At 44.5% G+C, this 27,814-nt stretch overlaps 1 protein-coding gene across 1 annotated transcript in view; it reads right to left on the bottom strand.

Annotated features, from left to right (window-relative positions):
* Nucleotides 1-2,800: 2,800 nt before the first annotated feature.
* The window catches only part of adamtsl4 (ADAMTS-like 4), a 118,814-nt gene continuing 93,800 nt past the window's right edge, over nt 2,801-27,814 (bottom strand). Inside the window, exons 7-17 of the mRNA XM_080751713.1 lie at nt 25,974-26,178; nt 25,212-25,396; nt 21,586-21,820; nt 19,292-19,534; nt 17,406-17,535; nt 14,518-14,722; nt 12,757-12,930; nt 11,286-11,471; nt 9,187-9,366; nt 7,050-7,197; nt 2,801-5,486 (exon numbers count right to left, since the gene is read on the bottom strand). Of these exons, the coding sequence (XP_080607839.1) occupies nt 5,356-5,486; nt 7,050-7,197; nt 9,187-9,366; nt 11,286-11,471; nt 12,757-12,930; nt 14,518-14,722; nt 17,406-17,535; nt 19,292-19,534; nt 21,586-21,820; nt 25,212-25,396; nt 25,974-26,178 (2,022 nt within the window). The 3' untranslated portion in view covers nt 2,801-5,355. The remainder of the gene's footprint in view (nt 5,487-7,049; nt 7,198-9,186; nt 9,367-11,285; nt 11,472-12,756; nt 12,931-14,517; nt 14,723-17,405; nt 17,536-19,291; nt 19,535-21,585; nt 21,821-25,211; nt 25,397-25,973; nt 26,179-27,814) is intronic.

Genomic DNA, 27,814 nt, shown 5'->3' with positions numbered 1-27,814 from the left:
GCAGACGTGAAGTCCACATAACAGCTCTGACAGCAGCGTGATAAAACCTGATTCCAGAAACGGTTCCAAATGTGATGGAACTTATTCCGTCATTAATTCGGCTGTTCGGTGCTGCCGAGATTTTGTGACTCCCCGAACTGAAACCGAAATAAATTCGGCTCTAAAAGTGTGCATTGGCCCTTAGTTGGAACACCTCTGTATATCCCAGGAGGAAGTGGATAATGTTACCCGGGAAAGGGAAGTCTGGAGCGCTCTGCTGGAACTGTTGCCCCCGCGACCCTACTCCGGATAAGCGGTTGATGATGGTGGATGGATGGACAAGGACAGACAGCGAACACAGACACCAGGTGAAAACATCGCAATAGACCATTTTTCTCTCATATCAATTTTATTGAAAACAAAATGACGCTTTGTTGGGGACATGTTTTTTTTCTTCTTTCTTTTTTTACTTTGTAAATCATATATAAAATCCATTTATCAACAGTAACCTTTCAGACTGCTTCTACAAAATAAATTATATGTTCTTTTTTATAAGAGATAAATTACTATCATCAATGCACTGCTTTTTATATAAAAGTAAGGAGGAGACGCAATAATTCAACACTCAAAGCCACACGGCGCACACACACACACACACACACACACACACACAGACACAGACGCACACGCGCACACACACACACACACACACACACACACACACACACACACACACACACACACACACACACACACACACACACAGAAGGCTAAGATATTATTTTGTGTTGCTTCGTTTGCATGACTTTTGGTTGGACAAATTAGTTTTTCACATGTTTGCTCGCCTAGTATTTGCCTAATATTCTTGCATGCTGTGCATCGAGAACAGCCGATCTACAAGGTCACGATGCATTGTGAGCTTGTAGATCTGCTCTTTTCAAAAGGTGTCTCTTTTTATGCATTTGAAAACTTGAAATGGGACATTCTGCATAACGAGTACTTTGGGTACATTTTGATGCCAACACTTTTGTACTTTTACTCAAGTACATTTTTTGGAATTCTGGACTTTTACTTGTAACAAAAGCATTTTTATATTGCAGTACTGATGCTTTTACTTAAGTAACACATTTCAGTACTTTTCCGCCACTGGCAACAACAGTACATGATCCATTTCTTGACTAAAAGTAACAGATGTTTTTACAGTCGAGCTGTGTGTGTGTGTGTGTGTGTGTGTGTGTGTGTGTGTGTGTGTGTGTGTGTGTGTGTGTGTGTGTGTGTGTGCGCGCGCGTGCGTCCGTGTGTGTGTGTGTGCGTGCGTGCGTGTGTGTTTTTCTCCCCTCACTGGCATCTCTCCTGGACGACCGAGGAGGATCTCCCGCTAGGCGAGACGTCAGACTTCAGGAGCAAACAGAAAGTACTTTGTTGACTGTTGACTAAAAGACCGACGCAGGAGCTTGTTTTGTAAACTTTGGTGGCGAATAAGGCGGATGGCAAGTACGCACGTGGAGTCGTGGACCCCTCCAGCATTAATTTACCAGTTTTAATTGAACTCTGAGGGGCCTATTTCAACGGCAGAACTGTTGTATGAGTGAAATAACACAAGCTTAAAATCTACGGGAGCAGCATTAATAATGGGATATAATGATGTGTCAGGAGACATGGGGTAAACAAAAGCTCTCTCCCGATGAAACGAGATGTGTCCAAACGCCACTTGCGCATGCTCGGAGTTACAAAATGGAGGCCCCATTTTACCAGTTGAGTTGCAGACAGTTTCATTATTGGTCACTTGTAGATACAAAAGTCAGGCTGACTGGCTGTCTAGATACGAATGGTGAAGCACGTTTCAGATTAAGTTGGGAATATTTCGCTAAGTTAGCGAATGAGGAGGAGGTAAAATTCGTCAATTCATTGATTGATTCGCAATTCATTTGTGCCTTCTTTCGATTTGTCTTTGCAATACTTCTAATATGTAATATTTTCGCCTCCTGCGTGAGTGAACACACTTTCACATGCAAACGCGCACATGCACAGACGCACGCACGCACGCACACACACGCACGCACGCACGCACGCACGCACGCGCACACACACACACACACACACACACACACACACACACACACACACACACACACACACACACACACACACACACACACACACACACACACACACACACACACACACGCGCGCACACACACACAGATCAATTTGACAGGTCCAATAACAGCCTCACAGGGTGTGTGATAGTAAGATAAGGTGAATAGATGTGATGAACAAACAGACACACACACACATACGACTTCAACATTATACACATAAAAATACATATCTGACATACAGTATATATATATACACACATCACTCTGCTGCACACACAGTGTGTGTGTGTGTGTGTGTGTGCGTGTGTGCGTGCGTGCGTGCGTGCGTGCGTGCGTGCGTGCGTGTGTGCGTGCATTCATGCTGCATCTTTGTAATCTGTTTATTTTCTTGCATTTACATTAAGGGTTGTAAATATTTATCTGCTGTTGAAGTATGAGCCGCATGGCTGGAGGAGCGTGTCTGTATTGGGAAGTGTTTATGACACGCACAAACACATGAAAACACACTTGTACGTAAACACACAAGCACACTAGGGCATTAACGACTTGTGATTTTTTCAAGTTGACTCGACTCAGTAAAAAGTTGAGTTGAAGTCGACTTTACCGTTTGATGACGTCATCACATCACACACGACCCCCCCCCCCCCCCCCCCCCCCCCCCCCCCCCCCCCCCCCAATTATTTTGGGGGGTCCCCAGATGATTAACTTAATGTGCAACATTGTTTTCTCACTCAACAGTAAACAAACCAACATAAAGTTTAAGTCTATAGAGGGTATCTTCGCATTTCTAAAGTGCCAATTTAAGGACTTTTTAATACCTCTAAAATGACAAGTTAAACATTGGCCAAATTGTCAAATATACAGAGGCAGAAATTGTGAAAAAAGCCGATCTACATGCTCACAATGCCTTGTGAGCATGTAGATCTGCTATTTTCACAATATACGTTTTTTTTCTTCTTTTTTTCAACTTCGACTTTCGACTTTCTCTGGTGGGAGTCGACTTGTGTAATGAAGTCGACTGAGTCGACTTGTCGACTTTTTCGTTAATGACCTAGAGCACACACGCGCGCACACACACACACACACACACACACACACACACACACACACACACACACACACACACACACACACACACACACACACACACACACACACACACACACACACACACACACACACAGTGTGCAGCAGAGCAGAGCAAACAGCAAAGCATAATAGAATACAGTATTCTTTTGAACAAGGTTGTGTTATCGACACAGCAGCTCGAGTCTCCGTCTGTGACCTCAGAGACTCGAGGTCAAAAGGTTCGCGGTGACGTCACACAACGAGTCGTTGCGATGACGTCACAGCTCAGGTTTCTGTTGTCCAATCACAGCGCAACGGGACGCACTCTTTCAACCAATCACGGAAAGGCACAGTTTTATGACGTGTCCCCCGTCGGCGAGGCTCGATGTTTTGGTCTCGTTTGTGAACCTCGGATCTGAACAGTTTTATAAAAACGTTAAAATTAAAACACATCTCATGTTTTGGATTGTTTCGGGACTCTCTATCGCATCGTGAACCGTTTGAATGCTCCTAAGGATTTTTATATCAGTGTTAATGTGACTCAGAGAGTGTACACATGGTGTTTTGGGCCTAGTATTATTAGGCAACATTTTAGTGGATGTGGATGAAATGTTTGGACCTCCATTTAGACATCAAGTACGGAGGGAAGTACTTTATGTGAGCAACGCCACACACATTCCTAACATAACGTACACAGTCACAGATCCGTCCTGCATGTGAGTTAAAAGGCCAATTCAGACGGCCTGCGCAGCGCAGCGACACGCGCGAAGCGTAGCAACAAGGACACGCCAACTGGAAGCGCTTCATTTGTGCTGTTGCACGCTGCAGGGAGGACACCCCGGAAACACTCAAATCATTTCTCGACCGCGCGGTGACGCCTGGAAATAGGAACAGTGGAACGCCGGGGGCCGGATGTAAACGGGCGCCGCTCACTCCCCATGTGGCCGTAAAATGGGCCTTTATTGCGTGACATAGCAGGTTCCACGTTTAATAAAAGTCTTTTATGCTCCTTCAGGGAGGGTTAAAGGGCACTAAATAAAAAAAAATACATTTTGGTTGGCGTTTGAAGTGCATGGATACGGCAACGGAACACATTATATACACAATGGATAAAAGCTGTCAGGGTGTTTGTTTATAATATAATAATACTAGTTATTTATATAACATAATCACAGTATAATAAAGTCCTGAAGGCGACGACATGCTTCCAACACACCGAAGCACGGTTTCTCAACGGCTGGTTAGCGGCTAACTCCGAGAAGGTACGAATGGAACCTTTTTTTTCCCCCTTTGGGAATCCCAAATTTACACTGTAAAAGTGTTTATTTAACGCTGAGAGTGTAGAAAGAGTGTACTGAGAGTGCACATTTGTACACTCTCAGAAGCCCCTTCTCCACTACAGGGCCGAACCAGAACTAGAACCAGAACTTTCCAGGACCAAGAACTTTCAAGAACCCGTGAAGTTCCGGGACCAAGTTCTGCCTACGTTTTTCGGAAATTATGGTCCCAAAAAAAGAGCAGCAGCGCTGCTGGCTCTGCCCATAGGTTCCCAGAACTCAAGTTTAGTACTACACCAAGAGCAGGATCTAAAAAAAGGTACCCAGTCCAAGGTATCTTGTCTGAAACCGGGCCGTGCGCTATGGAAACAAAACCAGAACCAAAAAAATAGGTTCAGGTTCTGGAAAGTTCTGGTTCCAACTCGTAGTGGAAACGGGGCTAGAGTTACCGTCCGAAAAGCGGATAACCAGACTTTGAGAAACAAGTGCATCGAGGTCACCAAACACCCGCTCGCTCCCTTGGCTACTACGAGGGTTGTCATAGCAACCCACAAATCATGGCTGGAAGGTGTCCTTGACCAATCAGAAATCCTATTATAGAACGACCAATTAACGCACAGTCATACTGTTGTTCTCTCCGTAGAGTATATCACTTTATATAATTTATATATTTGTATATTTTTTATTTAATGCTTCAACATATGTGTAAGTCGGTCATTTGAAAACACATTTATATATTTTATATACATGAAAATATATTTCTAGATATATTTTGGCCATTCAAACGATATCTTCTCCAAAGTTACACCTTTTGTGTGTTTCTTTTAAACGTGTGCCATAATTTCTTTCTGAGTCATTTCCCCCCCGACACCCTAGGTGGACCTTGCTGTCTGGTCTCTGATTGGTGGGTGGGTGATTGGTGGGTGGGGTCAGTGCCTCTTGGAGCGCTGAGCATTCTGGGTACAGGAGGCGCAGCAGGAGGTCTTGTAGTAGGAGTAGACGCACAGCCTGGCCTGAACCACCATGACACAGTTATGACGCCTGTCCCTGCAGTTCTCGTCTGGGGGAGAGGGGAGGTGATGGGGACAAGGGGACAATAGCTGTTAAAAAACAAAAGTGTTAAAAAAAAATATTTTTGTGGAAAACACGGCATCTCATTAAACATTGGATTGAGTTTGTCTACCGCCCGCTTACTGTATATCAAAGCACTTCACTGTCTAAGAACAAGAAAAACTAGGTGCTCATGAGGTAACAGCAAAGTTAAAAACGTGTGGTGGGTGCTTCTAGGATCAGTGGGATAAAACTTGAAAAAGAGAGGAGCAATCCGAGCACTCAAAAAGTTAATGAAATAAAGTACACAGTTTTTACGTCCGTTCCCCTCCTTTTTTTAACTTTTTGAGTGCTCGGATTGTTCCTCTCTTTTTCAAGCACTTCACTGTCTGCTTGTCTGCTTTGCCAAATGGAAATCTAACATTAATATAATGTCACTGAGGGGTGGAAACCTTGTTTTTTGGGGGATAACAAGAAGGTCTCGAGTGGCTTATTGTCGGTATCAGCCAGTAACGTGCAGGAGTCTGTCCCCGTTACAATGCGCTAGACCAGTGTTTCTCAACCACTGTGCCTGGGGACCTTTGGTGTGCCCCTGGGAAGGGTCAAGTGTGCCCCTTGAAACTGCTTGAAAGCCAGTATTGTATTTATCATTTTAAAAATGATTTAAACTAGTGAAAACAGCCGATCTACAAGCACACAACGCCTCGCGGTGCGAGGCGTTGTGTGCTTGTAGACTGCTTGTAGATTGCTGAGGTGGAGCCACACCTACCATCAGCTCCCAGTACTTGCTGCACGACTTGCCCGCACCCAAGCCCTGCTACTCATTCACTGAGTTGGCGGTGCCCGTTATTGTACCCATGACATTGAGGTCCAAAGGCGAGAGCTCTACCGACTGAGCAAACCAGACACGATAGCTCCCGTACCACGGAGTTGGCCATTCATTTACACATTTTCTGCACAACAGCAACGATATGCACTTTTGTAATTAAAAAGAATATAAATCAATGAATTAATCAATCAGAAAAGCTTTTTGCCAACATTTGCACGACATCCCACATTCTCTAGAACAGGGGTCCTCAACGTTTTCAAGCCAAGGATCCCTTAGTTGAGAGAGAGATGAAGCAGGGACCCCTACAACCTTTTCATAGATTCCATATGGCACAATCATCAGTGTATTTTGATTCATGTCAATTTGTGTTTTCAGATATTTAACCACTTGAACAGTCAATACTTAAAAAAAACTTGACATTTAACTCTGTACTTAGTCTGCACTTTTTCCCCTCTACACCAAAGCTTTTTGCCGAAAATAACCGATCTACAAGCGCACAACGCCTCGCAACACGAGGCATTGTGCGCTTGTAGATCTGCTATTTTGGCTAAAGTTCTCAGAATATGGATGTTAGCCAGGGTTCAAATGGTTAATATAAAAAAGGAGAAAAAAATGTTTCTATCACACAAAGATTTGGAGGACCCCCTGTAGTAACTCTGAGGACCCCCTAGGGGTCCCGGACCCCCTGTTGAAGACCCCTGCTCTAGAATAATGTGGTTCTTCCTATGGGTATTAAACACCTACCAGGCAGCTGTGGGCTGCAGGGGATGATGTTGCAGATCTGTCGATGCGGGGGTTTGCTGTCGGGGTCGCAGTCCTGACTGTGCTGTTTGTCCTGCGTCAGACACCGTACCTCTCTCACCTGCATGCCTTCCCCGCACGAACTGGAGCACTGTGACACACACACGCACACACACAACACACACACACAAAGTGTAAATTAGTTTCTTTTTTTGGTGCACGACACGTTCATGTGATGAAGCATAAATCCAGCTTACCCCCCGGCTCCACCGGGCGCGTTGAGCGTCGCGTCAACGCTGGGAACGCTCCCGTTTTAATCAATGAAGGGTGCTCCACTGCCGACGGCAATGTCAACGTCGGACGCTCCGGTGACGGCGTCCAAACTCGAAAATCGCCCCGGTTCAATTTTTGGACGGCGTCCACAAAGTCCAGTCATCCAGTTTCAAATATTATTAAATGCATTGTATATTTAAATGTAGGCTATATACGTGTTTTTCTGCTGTTGGCTATCCATTCACGTCATTCACAAGGGCGACTAGATGTCCCAAAAATCCTAGCATATTCTTTTATGTAATTACAGCGGTCTTCTTTGATAAAATGATGTCTAAACACAACAGGCTATAATCATGACAAAACAAAGTGGTAAGTGCTGCATTGCTGCTCTCTGCTGTGAACATAGTGTGCTCTATACGTTCACATTCAGGTCACAAATAGTTTTATTCCTGTTTGAAAGTGATTTTCATGTTGTTTTGGAAATGGGCTGTATTGGCCATAGAATGAATACGTCACACAGTCACAGCCGCTGCGCTGCGGTGGAGCCGGTCGGACGTCAATGTGACGGCGTCAATGAAGCCGTCACGACGCAGAGCAACGCGACGCCGCCAGTGGAGCCCTGATCTTAAAGGAGTAGTTTGTTTTTGTTTTGTAATTTGAGGAGACTCTTTGTAGGCCCATTGCATCCAGAATCAATGGGGTTACATCTATTATAATCGAATGATATGCTTAGGAATGCGACAAATACAACATATTATTGAACTCAAGTCTCCATGGGGTGAGTAATCAATAGAAAAAGGTCATTTTGGGGTGAACTACTCCTTTAACCCATTAGGGTTGGGTGTAATTAAAAAAAAATTAAACGTATGTTGCACATGTCCACATGAAATGCAAAATGATATATCGTCGGTGTCGGATGAAAACCTTGTATGTCCAAAACTGCTCGTTTTGCATTTATCATTTTAAAAATGATTTAAACTAGTGAAAACAGCCGATCTACAAGCACACAACGCCTCGTTTCACTACTTTTGTGTGACGGCCTTGTATGACGAAGCAGGGCTTTACTTTGCGAAAGAACGTACAAATTTGAAACTTGGAGATACGAGGTTTCCACCCGACAACGACGATATGTATTTGGCCGCCGACCCCCATCACAAAATAATCTGTTCCGGGGGGCACGGTGGTGCATGTTCTCCCCGTGTCTCCTAGGGTTGATACCCTCACAAAAACATGCACGTAATCCTGGTCTCAATAATGCCTCCCCCTGGCCAGCCGGGGCGCTTGATGGAGGGGAAAGGAACTGGTTGGAATAACGTGTTCCTTCCACGCGCTACATCCAAACCAGGGAAATCCCCACTGTCAGGTGAAAAGAAGCAACTTGGACTCCTCATGCATAGAAGGAAGCATGAGGTCAGTCCGTTGTCTCCCCAGGCACGGCAGAGGGAGAGCAGAGCCCAGGATTACATAGGCAATTGGCACTGGGTGAAAAAAGTGGGTTACAAAATTGTGGGACAAAAATTAAAGTAAAAAAAAAAAATCACACCCGTGTGAACTGAGCGGTGGTTTAACCATCCCCCCCCCCCCCCCCCCCTGTGTGTGTGTGTGTGTGTGCGTGTGTGTGTGTGTGTGTGTGTGTGTGTGTGTGTGCCTGGCCTGGCCTGGCCTGAAAACAGCGCCCCTCCCTTAACATGTGTGGTCATAAAAGGTACTACACCACAGGCTTGAGGCTACATACAGACCCACCCACCCACATACATACATACATACAAACGTACATACCTACACACACGGCCACGCTATGGAGACGGTGTGACCACCGCTCAAAAAATCTGTTCGGGGAGGAACCCCCAGAAGCAGAGTGACTTACCGCGGTCCATTCCGTAGTGAACCAGGTGGGGGGACAGTTATCCATGTGACACTCCTTGACGGCGGGGGGCTTGTCCAGGTGGGAACACTCGCCGGGCTGCGCCACGCTCACGTCGCCCCCCGCCTTCCGCACGCAGATGACGTCCCGCCGCTGGCTGCCGTTCCCGCAGCGCACGTTGCACTGATGTGACGGAAAAGGAAACGATACTGAAATCAATAACGATAGCAATCATAGTCACATTGTTGTTATTGTTTGTATTTGTATTTATTACTAACTTTTGATTAGTAACGTTTTTTAGATTGGTTGTCTGTGTGCCCGTCCTACTTGCGAGCCGTGGTTTAAAGTTGTACCATGTAACTTTTTTTATAAAACAAATCTTAAAATTGTCCTAACTGTTAAATCGCTAAAGTTTTAGAACACCCACTCCGTTATTTTCAGCTTCTGAAGCCTTCTCTTTATATGTTTTCTATGATCCTGGCCGTGGACCGGATTTCGCGCAAAATTGACGTAATCTGCATCATCTGTATACGTTGTGTATACGTTGCCCAATCACATCGCCGATCATGCACACATGGTACACTACCGGCCAATCACAGCGCATCTTGAAGTGGGGTCGCCATATTTGTAGTCGCCCGTGTGTCTCTTTACTCAAAAGTTAATCTCGCCTACCAGGCAGGGTGAAGTAGTCCGTTTCTCCGGAATGCCTGAACGCACAGGAACCAGGGACCCCTCCAAAGATAGCTCTCGGCGTTGTGGAGGCAGACGCGGGGGTGTGAAGGTACGAAAAACGGGCGAAAGACGCGAACGCGACCGCGGTTTGCTATATGGCTACTGACCACTAGTTGAGAATCTTACACAGTATAGCTTTAAAGTAACTAAGTGAATTTACGTGAGTAATTTAAATTAAAAGTACAGTTTTGAGGTATTTGTATTTCCCATTTCCAATACTCTCTCTTCTACTCCATTACATCTCGGATCCAAATATGGTACTACTTTTACTCCACTACATTTATTTGAAAAAACAAGTTCTTTGCAGATATTTAATATAATAAAATATACATTAACCACTTAAGCCCTATTTTATACCATGGCTATTTGAAAATAGCACATCTACAAGCTTGTGAGCTTGTAGATCTGCTATCTATCATATAATTAGAGGAGTCAGTCAGTCAGAGGTCACAATGCATTATCTATTCACTCGCTTCAGCGACTGATCCAAACTTTCACATGGCATTGACCATTAGCATTATACACACGGTGACGGAGCCCGATTTTCATTTTTCCCAAATTCAAGCTATTTATTAGCATTTACCACTTCTGTTCAGCTCAGCCTGTTGTCAGGGTTACGGTCCGTTCCTCCAGGCCATGGGATCCCATAGCCCCACACACACCTCTCTCACAGTTAGGAATGTTGCAGTGAAGAGACACACGTTCTCTCTCTCTCTCTCTCTCTCTCTCTCTCTCTCTCTCTTTGAACGGGTAAGGTCTAGTTTTCAAACATTTTGTAATTTTACTTTTGGTACTTTAAGTACACGTTGATACCAATAATTTCATACATTTTAAGTTCTGGACTTTTACTTGTAACAGAGCATTTCTACATTGCAGTATTGATACTTTACTTAAAGTGCGAGGGACACGGCCAAAACAGCTAAATACGGCTATCAAATTAGCATAATCTTTTGATGACGTCAAGTACCCCCATGTTAAATTACGCAATCAAATTAATTCATTGTAGTTACTGTACTGAAAGTAGTACTTTCTGTACAGTAACTGCATTACATTAATTTGATTGGCTAATATGGGGGCCAGAGTTGAGCGTGCATATCATTAGGCCTATCTTTCGAAACTACCCCCACAGAAGCTGTCCAAGGTGAAAATGTGACTTAGTAAACCGAATTTTAAAACTAGCAGTTCGAGGTGTAAATATTATATTGAATCCGCTATAGAAACACGCACACGCACACACACAACATAGCTCTCGAAAACGTACGACGGACGAAAGACCACGTGACCTACTGTATCATAATGTTAAACTTTGTTGTGTCCCCCCCCATCTTTAAGTAAAACACGTGAGTACTTTGCCCACCACTGTCCTATACCTGGGACCAGGGACTGCTGTACCAGCTGGTGACGGAGACACAGGGACCACCGTTACAGGCCTTCATCTCTGCTGGCTTGTCCCCCACACAGTCCCCTCCCCCACCTCCTCCTGCTGCTGCTCCTGCACCTCCTGTTAGACACACCACCTCCCTCCTGTCCACCCCTGGACCACACTCTGCTGAACACTGAGAGAGACACACAGGGAGACAGAGAGAGAGAGAGAGAGAGAGAGAGAGAGAGAGAGAGAGAGAGAGAGAGAGAGAGAGAGAGAGAGAGAGAGAGAGAGAGAGAGAGAGAGAGAGAGAGAGAGAGAGAGAGAGAGCATGGACGGGCAGAGAATGTTAGAGAGGCAGGGGCTGACATTTCTAAAAGGGCCTTTTGGTGAAAATATCGAAAATAGCAAACCTCCAAAGCGCAATGCGTTTTGAGGTTGGAGGTCAGCTATTTTCGGTGCTTGATACCACAATGAACTAAGCATAATCAAGTCAATACGGGAGATGTGGGTGTACAGCATGGATTTCTACACAGAGAGGGCAATTCTTTCATCATAAGATGCTGCATTCAAGTTCAGGAGACTTTGGACAAGGCAATTCTCTTGAATGCTGGAAAGAGGGCATTTCCTTCACCATAGTAAAAACAGCCCAATTTAGACTGTTTTCCCCCAATCATTGAAAAATCGCTGAATATTCTCTGTCGCACACCCGTGCACAGGTCTCGTAGTATGTGAAAATATTCCTTGTCTAGTCATGATCTTCTAAGATAGAGCCGTTTGACTGCACCATGCGATCGTCCCCTCTTCCCATGCACATACAATAGTGTTTCTTTTTTTATTAAAAAAAATAAATAAATCACACCCAATGTGAAGTGAGCGGTGGTCGTGCTTGCATAACGTCTTCAATTGGTAATTGGTGATGTAATACAGCCATACAGGCTACACACACACACATTGCTATGGCAAAACGCCCAGCGGAAATGGCTACAGACACACGCACAGCCACTCTATGGAGCGGTTTACCACCGCTCAAAAAAGGAAAACCTCCGATGCTTACTGTTAGGTCATGACGTCATCGGCAGATGAAAATAAGTTTGGTGACCCATAGGAACCCATAGTATAGCCATCTATTAACCCAAAATATGCAATGCAAAAATGATAAAGTTAGACGCCCTAAGGGCGAGAAGTGACCTCGCCTGAAACATCGGAGCTTCTTAATACGGCACAGTTAAGAAGCAGGAGTTGAAGGAGTAGTTCACCCCCAAAATGAAAAAGATCGTTTACTCACCCCATGGAGACTTGAGTTAAATTATATGTTTTGTTTTTTGACGGATTCTTAAGCCAATAATTAGATTATTATAAGTTTACCCACCGAGTTGCCTCAAATTATTGGCTTAGGAATGTGATAAAAACAAAAAAGTATTATTGAACTCAAGTCTCCATGCGTCGAGGAATGTGTGTGTGTGTGTGCTACTCACAGTCTTGCTCCAGTCAGTGAAGTACCAGTTGGTGACACACTGTCCCATGTTGCATTCCTCACTTCCTGGTGGGCGGAGCCTGGCGTTACACTCCGTGTCGCTCACGGCGTTGCCGTCGTCGCTGACGCAGAGAACGCTGCGAGTCCTCTTCCCTATGCCACAGTCCACAGAACACTGAGGGGGAGAGAGAGAGAGAAAGAGAGGGCTGTCAGTTAATTGATCAGTTCACATAATGATTTGATTTGACTTTTAACAACATTATCTGGTAATTGTCTTTTGAGCTGCCAGCCCTTTCTGCCACGCATTATTAGCCTTTGCGCATAACTGCAGTCCCAGATATTAAGGACTTTAACTTGTACATGCAAGTGGCAAATATCAACCTCCCCGCCCGGCTTCCCTCCACCGAACACTGGCCAAATTCACCGGGACAACGAGCGGGACTTGACAGATTTTGTCAAGTCCCGCTCGTTGTCCCGCCCCTCTTCACATCCATTGGTGTCTTGGTGGGACTAAAGTCATTTCACTCAATCCACTACCATTGAAATTCAGTTGCTTCTTATTGTTATTTTGTGTATTCAATTCTCATTTTAAACTTGGTTTCAGTAAAAAGGAGCCTCTTGGGTGCAGTATAGTGACTCAGCATGTTTTTAAATGTTTTTTATTTCTCCAAGAATTATGTTTTAGCAAATTCAACATAAAAAAGGTGGAACCAGGGCGGGACAAGGCCGAGAGAGCCTGCTGGTTGGTCAGTCAGGGACCAATCAGAAGGCTGACATTGTGGTGAATTGTGTTCACATATACAGTAGACGCTCGACAAAGGCGGTTGCACCACGTGTATTAGCCTGGGTTCAGTAGCATTTTGGGGTTTCTGATCCAGTCGGGAACGGAAACAACCAACGGGGCAGCAAGCAGTGGGGCAAAAGTGAAACAGTTCAGAGATACAGTGTTGCCGCAGGAGTACCGACATTTTGGAGCAATGGTTGCCGATCAAAGCTCCAAAATGGCGAAACGCGTTAAGCGGAAATGTTCCGCAGGGCACACCCCCTGTGCAGCCCGTAGCCCAATATTTGGCCCAGAAACGGGTGGTAGCACAGGGCACCACGAAGTGTTAATCCGCCCCTGCTGGTAATAGTCTTAAGTTGGAATAATATTATCTGGTAATCATTCTCTCGAGACAGTCAGTAGCTAGAAAAGGATCGACCTTTTCTTTGACGATGGCTATCCAGATTGACTGGTAATAGACCATATTCCATGGTGGCCATTTTGCCATTAAGTTAATGAAATGCCACCCTTTTGCCACCCCATCTTTTCAATGCAAAATACCAACGTCGCCGCCGTGTGAATATGTTCCATAGACCAGTGGTTCTCAACCTGTGGGTTGGGACCGCCAGGTGGGTCCCCAAATTATTTGGGGGGGTCCCCAGGTGAATAGCTTAATGTGAAACATTGTTTTCTCACTCAACAGTAAACAAACCAACATGCAGTATAAGTGCATAGAGGGTACCTGCACATTTCTAAAGTGACAATTTAAGTACTTTTAAGACCCTTTTAATAACTCTAAAATGAAATAAAAATAAACATTGGCCATATTGTCAAATATTAGAGGCAGAAATTGTGAACATAGCCGATCTACATGCTTGTTCTGCTATTTTCACAATAGAACTTAGTGCTCGTCAGGGGGGTCCCCAGTTAAAATAGGATTATTTTGGGGGTCGCGGCCTGAAAAGGTTGAGGACCACTGTTCCAGGGGTGGGGGCTCACCGTGCTCCAGTCGGAGGCCACCTCCCAGTGGGAGCAGAGGCTGGTCTGGCAGGGCTGGGTGGAGGCCAGGGGCCGCAGGGCGGAGCAGTGGTTGGGGTGCACCATGGTGGAGCGGTTCCCAAACGTCTGCCTGCACTGGAGCTGCCTCTGCTGCAGGCCCGGGCCGCACGACACGCTGCACTCCGACCACGCACTGCTCTCCCAGCTGGATGCGCGCACGTGAGCGCACGTACACACACACACACACACGCAGGCAGACAGACAGACAGACAGACAGACAGACAGACAAACGCAGGTAAGGAGATAAAGAGAGGTTAGATAAGTGAACAAGACCAACCCATTAAGACCTGAAAAAATACCAAAAGAATTTCTTCTAAATCTCTTTTTCTGAAAAAAATATGTTTCTTTATATGTGGTGCTCAAAGTTTTTAATGTCCATATATGGGGACTGCCCCATAGGTCGAACTCCCGTTGGGTCGAACAGTGTCGGCAGGTTAGATAATCACCCGCGAGCGTCGGCAGGTTAGATAATCACCCGCGTCACGGTTACTGAGGTTAGGTTTAGGGTTAGGGTTAGAGTTAGGCATAGTTTTACTGAGGTTAGGTTTAGGGTTTGGGTTAGAGTTTGGTGGTCGATCCAAAGGGTGTTCGACCTAATGATACGTTAGCCCATATATGGACTTTTACATAGGTGATGTCACCTGTGATGTCACAGTGTCAAGGGAACCACAGTGTCAGGCGTGACCTTCGGAGATACATGGATACGTGGACAAGATGTGCCGGACATCACAGTGACATCAGAGCATGATGTCAGACACGGAGACAAGCTGTGACATTTCTCATGGTAAACTGCGACCTTCGGTCGCAATATATGAAATGAAAAATGTAAAAAAGAAAAGTAAAGTAAAAAGACGTAAGTATGTCGAAAAGGCTTATTGTCGGTATCAGCCGAGAAAGCGGGAGTCTGTCCCTGTTACAGTGCACTAGACCCCTGGGAGATGGATTGCTGAGGTGGAGCACCACATCTACCATCAGCTCCCAGTACTTAGAGCATGCCGCACCCAAGCCATGCTACTCATACGCCGAGTTGTCTGCGCCCGGGATCGACCCCATGACCTTGAGGTCCAAAGGCGAGAGCTCTAGCGACTGAGCTACCGAGAGACACAAATTTCATGGTATATAAAAAATGTAATAAAAGGTTTTCTTTGTGATACCGATAAATAGGAACTTAGTTTACAACCCAAACATGGTTCAATTATGTTCAGATGGACACTTGACAAAGCAACTTTACCACTGTGCCACCCGAGTGCTGTTTTAAATGTTTTTAGAGGATGTGTCACTACCTGAGTGTGAAAATAACATTTAATTTGGTCTTGAAGTAGAAAATCAGCTGTCTTAAGCCCTTTGCACACAGACGCGTTTTTCTCACAGAAAAAACGGACGATTCCATTTTTTAAAAGAAAACGCATGCGGTAAAAACTCATCAACTCCTTTTATGACTCCTCTTCGGATCCGCAGTGTGGATTCCGCACAGCCTTGAACACCAAATCCAATGCGTTTTAATCATGCAGCAAACGGAAAGAAACTCAACGGTCCTGTGTGCAAAGCCCTTTAGAGTTTGCCCACAACTCACTTGCCTCAGTGTGCATGAACCGTATGCAAGCATGAGAGATGGTGAGGCTACAAGATGACACAGCCTAACCGTCACAAGAGAACGGCAGCCATTGTGAGCTAGTTGTTAACTCATTTTGTGCCCGCGATTTTCGGTCGCAATGATGTCCAGAGTGCCTCACGCAGGCTCCATCCGCTTGCACTCTCTTATTTTGAAAGCCAGAAGTGCCACAGCGTGATCACTTCCGGTCTGACGTCATCGGGTCGTGCGCCGGAACCGATCATTGTTTACGTGGTGCCATGCTGGATTGCAATGGAGCGTTTATACATGTGTTATATAAGCGAGCATCTGCCTCCATCTTCGCTTCTAAAGTGTTGTTTTGAGATAATGGACATTAAAGATGAGATCGGCCGTCCACCTCAATGTTATGGGATGACTATTGTGTGCTCGTGGAGCCGTGATGATGACAAATCAGCGCGGATTTTCGTCTCCGGACATCCGGCCATTCTACTCGGTAATGTACTCAACGTTACAGTAATTTATTACTTTTTGCGCGACATCACGCATTCGGCACTGTAAGTACTCTAGTACTTATTGCGTGACATCACGCAAACGGCACTAGATGAGTTAATAGTGTAGATAAGCATAGGGTCTAACCACACGCTTCGGCAGGTTAGTTCAAACAAGACACGAACGCAGAGAACAAAGAGATGCAAAAATGTAGAGTTGGAAGCGTTAGCTCAAACAGGCCCTGAACAGAGAGAGAACAGAGAAATGCAAAGGTCTACAGTTAGAAATGTGAGATTATGCTAGTATGCAAAATACTAAGTTAGAAGCGTTACTTACATGTTATTTGAATACCATGTCAATATTATAGCTTTACTATCTACAGTAAGTAGCTCAGTCAGCCAATGTCTGCTGTTAGAACGAGTTTTGTCATGCTATCGCCTTAAAAGTTGTGTCTCTGAGTATCAGAGTTATTCTCGTATTATTATCGATCTTATTGGAATTGGAAAATATAGAGAAAACAGCCAGCTCACAGTAAATGTCCATTTTATTGGACCTCTCCACGGACAGAGCAACCAACGCGTCAATCAAGGTCAGCCCTATACAGAACATAGTGGATCAACTGCTCTGCCCCTGGGACCAGCTTCAACTTGATCACACACTCTGCGTGTGTGTGTGTGTGTGTGTGTGTGTGTGTGTGTGTGTGTGTGTGTGTGTGTGTGTGTGTGCGTGTGCGCGTGCATGTGTGCTAGAGTGCGTGCGAACATACAAGGCAGGGCAGGGTTGTGTGTTGCAGGGCTCATCTTCAGGTTGTGGTTTGGCTGCAGAGTCACACTTCCTCTCTAGAACCTCCTCATCAGAATGACGACTCACACACACCACCACTCTGTACTGAGAACCTGGAGAGAGAGAGAGGGAGAAAGAGAGAGAGAGAGAGAGAGAGAGAGAGAGAGAAAGAGAGAGAGAGACAGAGAGAGAGAGAGAGCCTTGTACTTAGTAGAACATACATGGGCAACTGGCGGCCCGGGGGCCACATGCGGCCCTCACCTTCACTTAATGTGGCCCGCAGGTTGATATTGGAGTAATTGTTGATTTCAGCTGTTACAATTCCAAACATGGAAAAATTACCCGCTTTAATGACTTCAGTCTATATTAGTAGCTAACTGACTAGTATGAAAATGTTATTGTATTTTTTATGTCCAAAGTATTTGTATTTAAGTTCATAATGTTAACATAAGATCATATAAATGCATTAGATTTTTTTTAGAAAAAATAAGAAAAAAAAGTAACTTTTTAGGATTCCCATTCAAAAATAGCAAAAATAGCCGATCTACAAGCTCAAAACGCGTCGCACTGTGGCGCGTTTCGGCTATTTTTGCTTTGTATATGCATTGTGGCCCTCTGGATTGAGTTTGAAAATGTAGTGGCCCTCTCCATCATCAAAGTTGCCCACCCCTGTAGTAGAAGTAGATCTTTGTTGTATTTCCCACTAGTGTCGGCGTAGATCGGCAATTTTTTGGCAACTAGGTTTGGTGTAGAGGTAAAAAGGAGCAGACCATGTACAGAGTGAAAGGTCAAGTTTACTAAGTATACAACGATTTAAGTCATGGGTCTTCAACAGGGGCTCCGGGACCCCTAGGGGTCCTCAGAGTTACTACAGGGGGTCCTCCAAAACTTTGTGTGATAGGAACTTTTTCCCCCCTTTTATCATATTAACCACTTGAACCCTAGTGTTCATATTCTGAGAACTTTAGCCAAAAATAGCAGATCTACAAGCTCACAACGCCTCGCGTTGCGAGGCGTTGTGAGCTTGTAGGTCGGCTATTTTTGGCAAAGAGCTTTGGTGTAGAGGGGAAAAAGAGCAGAGTAAGTACAGAGTGAAAGGTCAAGTTTATTAAGCATTGACGGTTCAAGTGGTTAAATATCTGAAAACCCACATTAACATGAATCCAAAATATACTGATGATCGTGCTGTCAAACAATGAAACTATATGGAATCTATGATAAGGTTGTGGGAGTCCCCGCTTCATATGTCTCTCAACTAAGGGGTCCTTGGCCTGAAAACTTTGAAGACCCCCAATTTAAATGGTTAAATGACGGGGGGGAAAGCATTAACACAAATCCAACATAGGCTGATGACAGTGCTGTCAAACAAGTCTATAGCATTATCATTTATATTAAATCATGGCTTGTAGATCGGCTGTTTTCACTAGTTTAAATGATTTTTAAAATGATAAATACAATACTGGCTTTCAAGCAGTTTCAAGGGGCACACTTGAACCTTCTCAGGGGCACACCAAAGGTCCCCAGGCACAGTGATTGAGAAACACTGTATTAGACATCTGAACTTGCACTGACTCGTTATGCACTTATGTGGCAATATACTGTATATGTATATAGCACTGTAAACTGCTGCTGGGGATTGTTTCCCGTTGTTTCCTCTTGTGTGTTTATGGGTGTTAGTAATGTGCACTGTCCTTGTTTTAGTTTTTAGTTTTAAGTTTGAGAGTGAACCAAGACAAATTCCTATCAACTATGTTGACTTGGTAATAAAGTTATTGAATCTCGAATCTTGAATCTTTCTGTTATTCATGTCTTATGACGACCCCTCCCACATTCCCATGATGCAACATGCGCTCGCTTTCGGCCTCTGACCTTTGCCACAGGAAACGGAGCACTGGGTGAAGCCCCGCCTCCTCCAGACGAACGGCGGCTGGGTGTCGGGGGGGACGTCGGTGCGGGGCGGGATCCGGGCGTTCCTATTGGGCGCCGCGCCGCGGGGGCGGGACCTGTCGGACGACGTCCACCTGTCAGAGGAGGTGGAGGGGAGGGAGGGGAGGGAGAGGGGAGGAGGGAGAGGAGGAGGAGAGTCCTCCTCCACCGACACTGTGAGAGGAGCTGAGAGGAGAGGAGAGGAGAGGAGAGGAGGGGAGAGGAGAGGAGAGGAGAGGAGAGGAGAGGAGAGGAGAGGATCAGTGCCTGATGATGTCATGATGACATCATAATGAAGTCATGGTCTCATGACTACCGGACGCACATAAACACACGCGCACACACACACTTGTGCAGTGCACGCAGATACGCACACACACGCGCTCTCATGCACACATGCAGAGGGTATACAAGGTATGGCAACACGACTGGTGTCTTGCACACCAGTCATGTTGCCATACCTTAGCTTTTGCTGAACTGACGCCACTGCACACACGCCCTGCTCTCACGCACGCACGCGCGCTCGCACTCTCCCTCCCGACCGCTCCCTCTAGTGTCTCATGTGCTTTGGATTAGACATGTCCATTCTCGGTGGAGGGAAGGAGACATGTTTGATTTAGTGTTGTGACAGAACTCGGCTGTGTTCTGGACATGAGTCACAGCTAATTTCATGCCACAGTACCAGGGACGTGCTGGGCCCCTGATTCAGCCCGGGAAAAAGAGTTGCAGAGGCCCTCATTGCGCGCTATAGAGAGAGATCTCTCTCTATAGTGCTGCTGCTACTCAAAGATTTGCCATTTCAGATCATGACAAGTGATAAGCCAGTGGGCCAATTACATGAGTTATATTTTGTCGTTGTCGGGTGGAAACCTTGTATGTCCAAAACCGTTTGTTTTGTATTTATCATTTTAAAAATGATTTAAACTAGTGAAAACAGCCGATCTACAAGCACACAACGCCTCGCACCGCGAGGCGTTGTGTGCTTGTAGATCGGCTGTTTTCACTACTTGTAGATCTGCTGTTTTCACTACTACAAATTCAAAACTTGGAGATACGAGGTTTCTGTCCGACAGTGACGATTTACTTTGTTGGCCACCCAGCCCCCAAAATGGAACGAAGGCCGACATTTTATTTTTTAATTTTTTCCTAATGGCCGGCCTGGACCGGCCCGGCCGTTCGGGAGTTGTTCCGCTTTTCCCAATGGCCAGCACGTCCCTGCACAGTACCCCGCCCCCCGTCGCATCTTTATAATTATTCTTTATTCTTTTTTTGGATCCACATAAGCTTCCAAGAAGTGGTCTGTCTGATTCATGTGATGACAATGTGCTGGGGTTGTGTGTATCAAGGCCCGTTTTTTCCCCCCCAAAATATTAATGAAAATAAATGAAAAAAGAAATTAAAAAAACACAGCCTTCTCATGTGAAGGCAGTATGAGTCACCAGAACCAAAGACAGACGTGTTTTTGATGAATTTATCATGGTTAAAATGGGGTTTGAAGTTGCAATGGGCTTGTATAGAAAACGTGTGAAATATCCCTTTAAATGTATTTTAAATTGTTGTGTCCCTGACCTTGATATCATTATCGATGCATGACTGCCTGCCTTATTCTCCCAAGTTAGGGTACCTCCATTCTAATGGAGTTCACAGTATATGTGAGGTTCATTCTTGTTGTGTCAATCCCTGAAGAAGGCCTTCGCCTGGTCAAAACGTTGGTTGTATATCTCATTAACACCTTTCTAAGAGCAGTGCATCCACTTTCTTTATTTAAATTCTTCTGCACCGAGCTTGATGTGTGTAACCATGCATAGCGTTATAGTGTATCGGCAACTGTTTCACATGGAGTCGAACCGTCACATGCAATTTGTCATTTGTCAACAATTACATGCAGTAGTTTGATAGATTTAAAACATATATATTGTCATTGTCGGGTGGAAACAAACAAACATTGTCCAAAACCACAGTTCGTTTTGTATTTATCGTTTTAAAATGTGTGTGTGCGAGGCGTTGTGTGCGTGTAGACCGGCTATTTTCGTTAGTTGTGTGCGACAGTCTTGTTGAACCTTGGAGATACGAGGTTTCTGCCCGACAGTGACTATATATATATATATATATATATATATATATATTCAGGAATTGAGGTTCTTGCGAGCAGTTTGCGAGATTAGCAGACAGACAGACAGACAGACAGACAGACAGACAGACAGACAGACAGACAGACAGAGAACACGTGGACTCACTGCCGCTGCGGAGCGGTGATCTCGCGCCGTCTCTCTCCCTGTGTCTCTCTCTCTCCCCCGCGGCGACCTCTCTCTCTCGGGGTCTCTCTCTCTCCAACGTCGCTAGCTCTCTCTCTCGGGGTCTCTCGCCCCCCGCCGCCGTCTCTCTCTCCTTGGGTCTCTCGCTCGCCCCGTCCTTGTCCGCCGGGACGTAGAACTCGTAGTCGATGCCCGGGTTCTGTTTGTGGAAGATGATCTGGACACACACACACACACACACACACACACACACACACACACACACACACACACACACACACATACACACACACACACACACGCAACACATTGTAATTAATTAATGACATAGTATATAGCAAGATTATTATTTTACGATAGAGAGATGGAACCCTCTACCCTTGGTAATAAAAAAGCACTGAGTCAGTTGATTGAAGAGTCTCTTAAAAACACATTTGTTTCATGAAGTTTCACTCTTGTCCGTGCTGGTTAATGTTTTGTTGCCTTGTTTGAACCGTTTTATCCTTAATCTTTTAACATTATAGTTTTAATGTGATAACTTGTACAGCACCTTGTAACTTCATTTTGAACTTGCTTACTTACTCAAGGAAATTTACTTAGTTACTGACCACCACTTTTTGCGACCGTCAGGTCGCAGTTATTATGAAAACCTGCAGCTCATGTCCGTCACGCTCCAACAGCCAGCTGGACCGTTCGTCTCCAGCAGATGGCGCCAGAGCGCCAATGGAGGAGATGCACTGACTGTCAAGTCACTATAGACTGTTTTCCTGTGCGCTTCCCTGTAGAGGGCGCCGCTGCCATTACCGTGGTGTAAACAGTTGTGTAAAGTAACTAGTAGCCTACATTTACTCAAGTACTGTGCTTATGTCCAATTTTGAGTATTTGTACTTTACTTGAGTATTTCCCATTTTCAATTATTTTACTTCTACTCCATCACTGGCTGCTGTTTGCACTGCGGCAATGGCTGCGGCGCTCTCTACAGGGGAGCGCTCAGTGGCGTCAGTTCAGAAAAAGCTAAGGTATGGCAACCTTAGCTTTTTCTGGCTTCGCACGCGTGCAAGACACCAGTCATGTTGCCATACCTTAGCAACAGGCATGATACATTTATTTTAAGAAGTACATTCTATTTTTTTCCCCCAAAGAATTTCTATGGTTTCTTGGGCTGGATATGGCAGTCTGGAACAGTTGTTCAAGTGCAGCTAAACTTGACATAATAGTAAACGTGCCACAATTAACAATAATGAATTGCACCTGTGCAGCTGACCTGCGGAACCTGGGAATATAGATGGGGAGAGTGTGGAGAATAGGCTATAGGGAATATACTATTCTATCAAGTTGGGGAGAGTGTGGAGAATAGGCTATAGACCTAAATAATATAATACCTTTTAAATTTTGCATTTGTAGTTATTTTACTGTAATTTAACAACATAATAACCAGCACAGATAGACAATGAGACATCCATGGATTTATATTTTAAAGTAACTTGTATTCTCCCCCCCTGGACCCAGGTGGGTATGGCAGCTGCATACCCCTGCCATACTCAATTGACGCCCCTGGGAGCGCTCATGAAAACAGTCTATAGCGGGTGGCCAAGATGGCGGCGCTCAAAGGCACAACAATTGCAAAACAACTTCTCTCAACCGCTGTCAACCTGACGGTCGCTCATCGCCCTTATGGCGTGTTGCTTGTTCTAATACTTACAATAAGGTGTAGTATTGTGGTTGTACTTACATAAAGGTGTAGTATTGTGGTTGTACTTACATAAAGGTGTAGTATTAAGGTGTAGTATTGTGGTTGTACTTACATAAAGGTGTAGTATTGTGGTTGTACTTACATAAAGGTGTAGTATTGTGGTTGTACTTACATAAAGGTGTAGTATTGTGGTTGTACTTACATAAAGGTGTAGTATTGTGGTTGTACTTACATAAAGGTGTAGTATTGTGGTTGTACTTACATAAAAGTGTAGTATTGTGGTTGTATTTACATAAAGGTGTAGTATTGTGGTTGTACTTACATAAAGGTGTAGTATTGTGGTTGTACTTACATAAAGGTGTAGTATTGTGGTTGTACTTACATAAAGGTGTAGTATTGTGGTTGTACTTACATAAAGGTGTAGTATTGTGGTTGTACTTACATAAAGGTGTAGTATTGTGGTTGTATTTACATAAAGGTGTAGTATTGTGGTTGTATTTACATAAAGGTGTAGTATTGTGGTTGTACTTACATAAAGGTGCAGTATTGTGGTTGTACTTACATAAAGGTGTAGTATTGTGGTTGTATTTACATAAAGGTGTAGTATTGTGGTTGTACTTACAAAAAGGTGTAGTATTGTGGTTGTACTTACATAAAGGTGTAGTATTGTGGTTGTACTTACATAAAGGTGTAGTATTGTGGTTGTACTTACATAAAGGTGTAGTATTGTGGTTGTACTTACATAAAGGTGTAGTATTGTGGTTGTACTTACATAAAGGTGTAGTATTGTGGTTGTACTTACATAAAGGTGTAGTATTGTGGTTGTATTTACATAAAGGTGTAGTATTGTGGTTGTATTTACATAAAGGTGTAGTATTGTGGTTGTACTTACATAAAGGTGCAGTATTGTGGTTGTACTTACATAAAGGTGTAGTATTGTGGTTGTATTTACATAAAGGTGTAGTATTGTGGTTGTACTTACATAAAGGTGTAGTATTGTGGTTGTACTTACATAAAGGTGTAGTATTGTGGTTGTACTTACATAAAGGTGTAGTATTGTGGTTGTACTTACATAAAGGTGTAGTATTGTGGTTGTACTTACATAAAGGTGTAGTATTGTGGTTGTACTTACATAAAGGTGTAGTATTGTGGTTGTATTTACATAAAGGTGTAGTATTGTGGTTGTATTTACATAAAGGTGTAGTATTGTGGTTGTACTTACATAAAGGTGCAGTATTGTGGTTGTACTTACATAAAGGTGCAGTATTGTGGTTGTATTTACATAAAGGTGTAGTATTGTGGTTGTACTTACATAAAGGTGTAGTATTGTGGTTGTACTTACATAAAGGTGTAGTATTGTGGTTGTACTTACATAAAGGTGTAGTATTGTGGTTGTACTTACATAAAGGTGTAGTATTGTGGTTGTACTTACATAAAGGTGTAGTATTGTGGTTGTACTTACATAAAGGTGTAGTATTGTGGTTGTACTTACATAAAGGTGTAGTATTGTGGTTGTACTTACATAAAGGTGTAGTATTGTGGTTGTATTTACATAAAGGTGTAGTATTGTGGTTGTACTTACATAAAGGTGTAGTATTGTGGTTGTACTTAAATAAAGGTGTAGTATTGTGGTTGTACTTACATAAAGGTGTAGTATTGTGGTTGTATTTACATAAAGGTGTAGTATTGTGGTTGTACTTACATAAAGGTGTAGTATTGTGGTTGTACTTACATAAAGGTGTAGTATTGTGGTTGTACTTACATAAAGGTGTAGTATTGTGGTTGTATTTACATAAAGGTGTAGTATTGTGGTTGTACTTACATAAAGGTGTAGTATTGTGGTTGTATTTACATAAAGGTGTAGTATTGTGGTTGTACTTACATAAAGGTGTAGTATTGTGGTTGTAATACTTACATAAAGGTGTAGTATTGTGGTTGTGGGTCCCGGGGCGGTCAGGGACTCTCCTCTCTCCTGCTGCCCAGAGGAGGAGGCCCGGGGCCGGGTGTAGGTGAAGGTGGTCCCCCCTCCCTGGTAGGACCCCGGGGGGTCCACGGCCCAGCGCCCGTTCACCACCGACACACCTGTGCCGCTACGCAGGGCTGTGTGTGTGCGAGTGTGTGTGTGTGTGTGTGTGTGTGTGTGTGTGTGTGTGTGTGTGTGTGTGTGTGTGTGTTGTTGTGTGGAGTGAAGAGGGAGACAGAGAGAGAGGAAGTGTCAAGTCTCATCCAACCATCCCTATGCAGTACTCGGCTGAGGTCGTTTCCGTGCAAATAGCCAATCTACAAGCTCACCACGCGTCACGATATTTATCTGCTGAACGGAGTCACGTTAAATTTATGTGATGTATGTGAATTCCAAGTGCTTGTCAGTTGTCAGGGTGGGGGTCCCCAGTTCAAATATGTTTATCTTGGGGGTCACGGCCTAAAAAGGTTTGAGAACCCCTGGTATAGAGCATTAACGAATTCATCCACCAGGGCCATTGACAACTCATTCTTATGACTTCCTATCTAGCCACGCTTTATAAACTATATATTTTTTTTAAGAGAAAACAAAAAAAAAAAAAAAAAAAGCGAATATTCAACTTCAGTGAACAACGTCGAATAGTGACTTTGATATTCGAATATTCAAATATTCAAATATTTGGTGAATGAACTAGTGTGTGTGTGTGCGCTGTACCCAGGTAGTTGGAGCTGGCGTGTCTCTCGGTAACGTTGATGTGCGTGGCTCCGGCGGGCAGCGTGAGGATCTTGTTGTATCCCAGGGGGATGGAGGAGTTAAGGAACGACCCGCTGACCTTCTGACACAACCTCTGACCCCCGCCGCACACCCCGCACCGGTCCACCGCCGAGCCCGAACCCAGGACGCCGTCACAGCCCTCCGTCTGCAGAGAGAGAGAGAGAGAGCAATTAATAGCGTACACACACACACACACACACACACACACACACACACACACACACACACACACACACACACACACACACACACACACACACAGTGGCGTCAGTTGAGAAAAAGCTAAGGTATGGCAACATGACTGGTGTCTTGCACGCGCGCGAAGGCACCAGCCATGTTGCCATACCTTACCAACAGGCATGATACATTTATTTTAAGAAGTACATCTTATTTTTCCCCCTGTTTCTACGGTTTCTTGGGCTGGATATGAAGTGCAGCTAAACTTGGCATGTTAGTAAACGTGCCACAATTAACGATAATGCATTGCACCTGTGCAGCTGACCTGGGAATATACCATTTTGTCAAGATGGGGAGAATAAAAGTGTGAATAATATAATTCTAATACCTTGTTAAAGTGACCATTTTGTAAAATTTTGCATTTGTAGTTATTTTACTGTAATTGAACAACATAATAACCAGAAAAGATAGACAAAGAGAAATTAATGGATTTATATTTAAAATATTTTCCCCCTGGACCCAGGGTATGGCAGCTGCATATCCCTGCCATACCCAATTGGCGCCCCTGCACACACACACACAATAGTCTCCACTCTCGATGGAAAAGCGCTCAAAATCATCGCAGAGATTTACATTTATTGTGAATTATTACCCGCTTTGTTTGAATGCTTGATTCTGATTGGTCAATCGTTGAAATCAGAGGTCTGATATTCCCTGATAACAGACCGCTCCGCTCTATAACAGACCGCTGCCTAATCAAAGGCTCAGAACACCTGCTGCAGTCCAGCTGCACTGCGTGAATATTGTGCTGTAGATGTCAGCCATGTAAACAAACACACAGCGACATTTAGAACTAAACGTTGCTCTCAAGAATGTTTTTAAAAATATTTTAAGCGAGAATTAGACGACGTAGTATCAGAAAATGGATTCTATTTGTTTTCCAAGGCGACCGTGTTGCGCTGGGGGTTAGTAGCCAGGTAATAAGCTGGGGTAGTAGCCGGGTAATAAGCGGGATAATGAATGGCTCCTTGGTGATTGTCGATACATAACATCCCTTCAGCCTGATAACTTATCAAGCTATCGTTCTGTTAACGTCAATCACCGCAGAGCCATTCATTATCCCTTACATATCAATGTCATAGACTGGGATCAGTTTGCTTTTGCCAGGGTTCATATCTGATACCGCTCAGACCCTGCTATTTAGCAGATACTCAGTAAAACGGACCTGTGAAGAGCGCACTTGGTACGCTCTTTTTTTCCGCTCGACGCCAAAACTCTTCACCAAAAATTGCAAAGCTTGTAGATCTGCGATTTTAGGCCCATGTTCCTGAAATGGACCCGTCGCGCGATGTGGTGAGACAATAGGAAAAAAAGTGGAGAAAAAGAAATCCCCGCGAGCGTGGTCATTTATGCATGCGTACGCGGGCGGTGAGAGATGGATTGTGTTCATCTTTGTGAAATACCGCGTGGCGTTTACTCACTGAGCGAGTGTGTTTGTGTCTCACCGCGGCGCGGCCACCGCTGATCCTAGTGGCAGCCCCGACGGCAAACGCCTGTAGTGTGGAGGGCACCCTAGTCATATCATCATACCCACCAACACACGC

Source organism: Nannobrachium achirus, assembly GCF_963921795.1.
Source record: "Nannobrachium achirus genome assembly, chromosome: 2".
NCBI classification, from domain to species: Eukaryota; Metazoa; Chordata; class Actinopteri; order Myctophiformes; family Myctophidae; genus Nannobrachium; species Nannobrachium achirus.
This window is presented reverse-complemented; position numbering and strand designations above follow the sequence as displayed.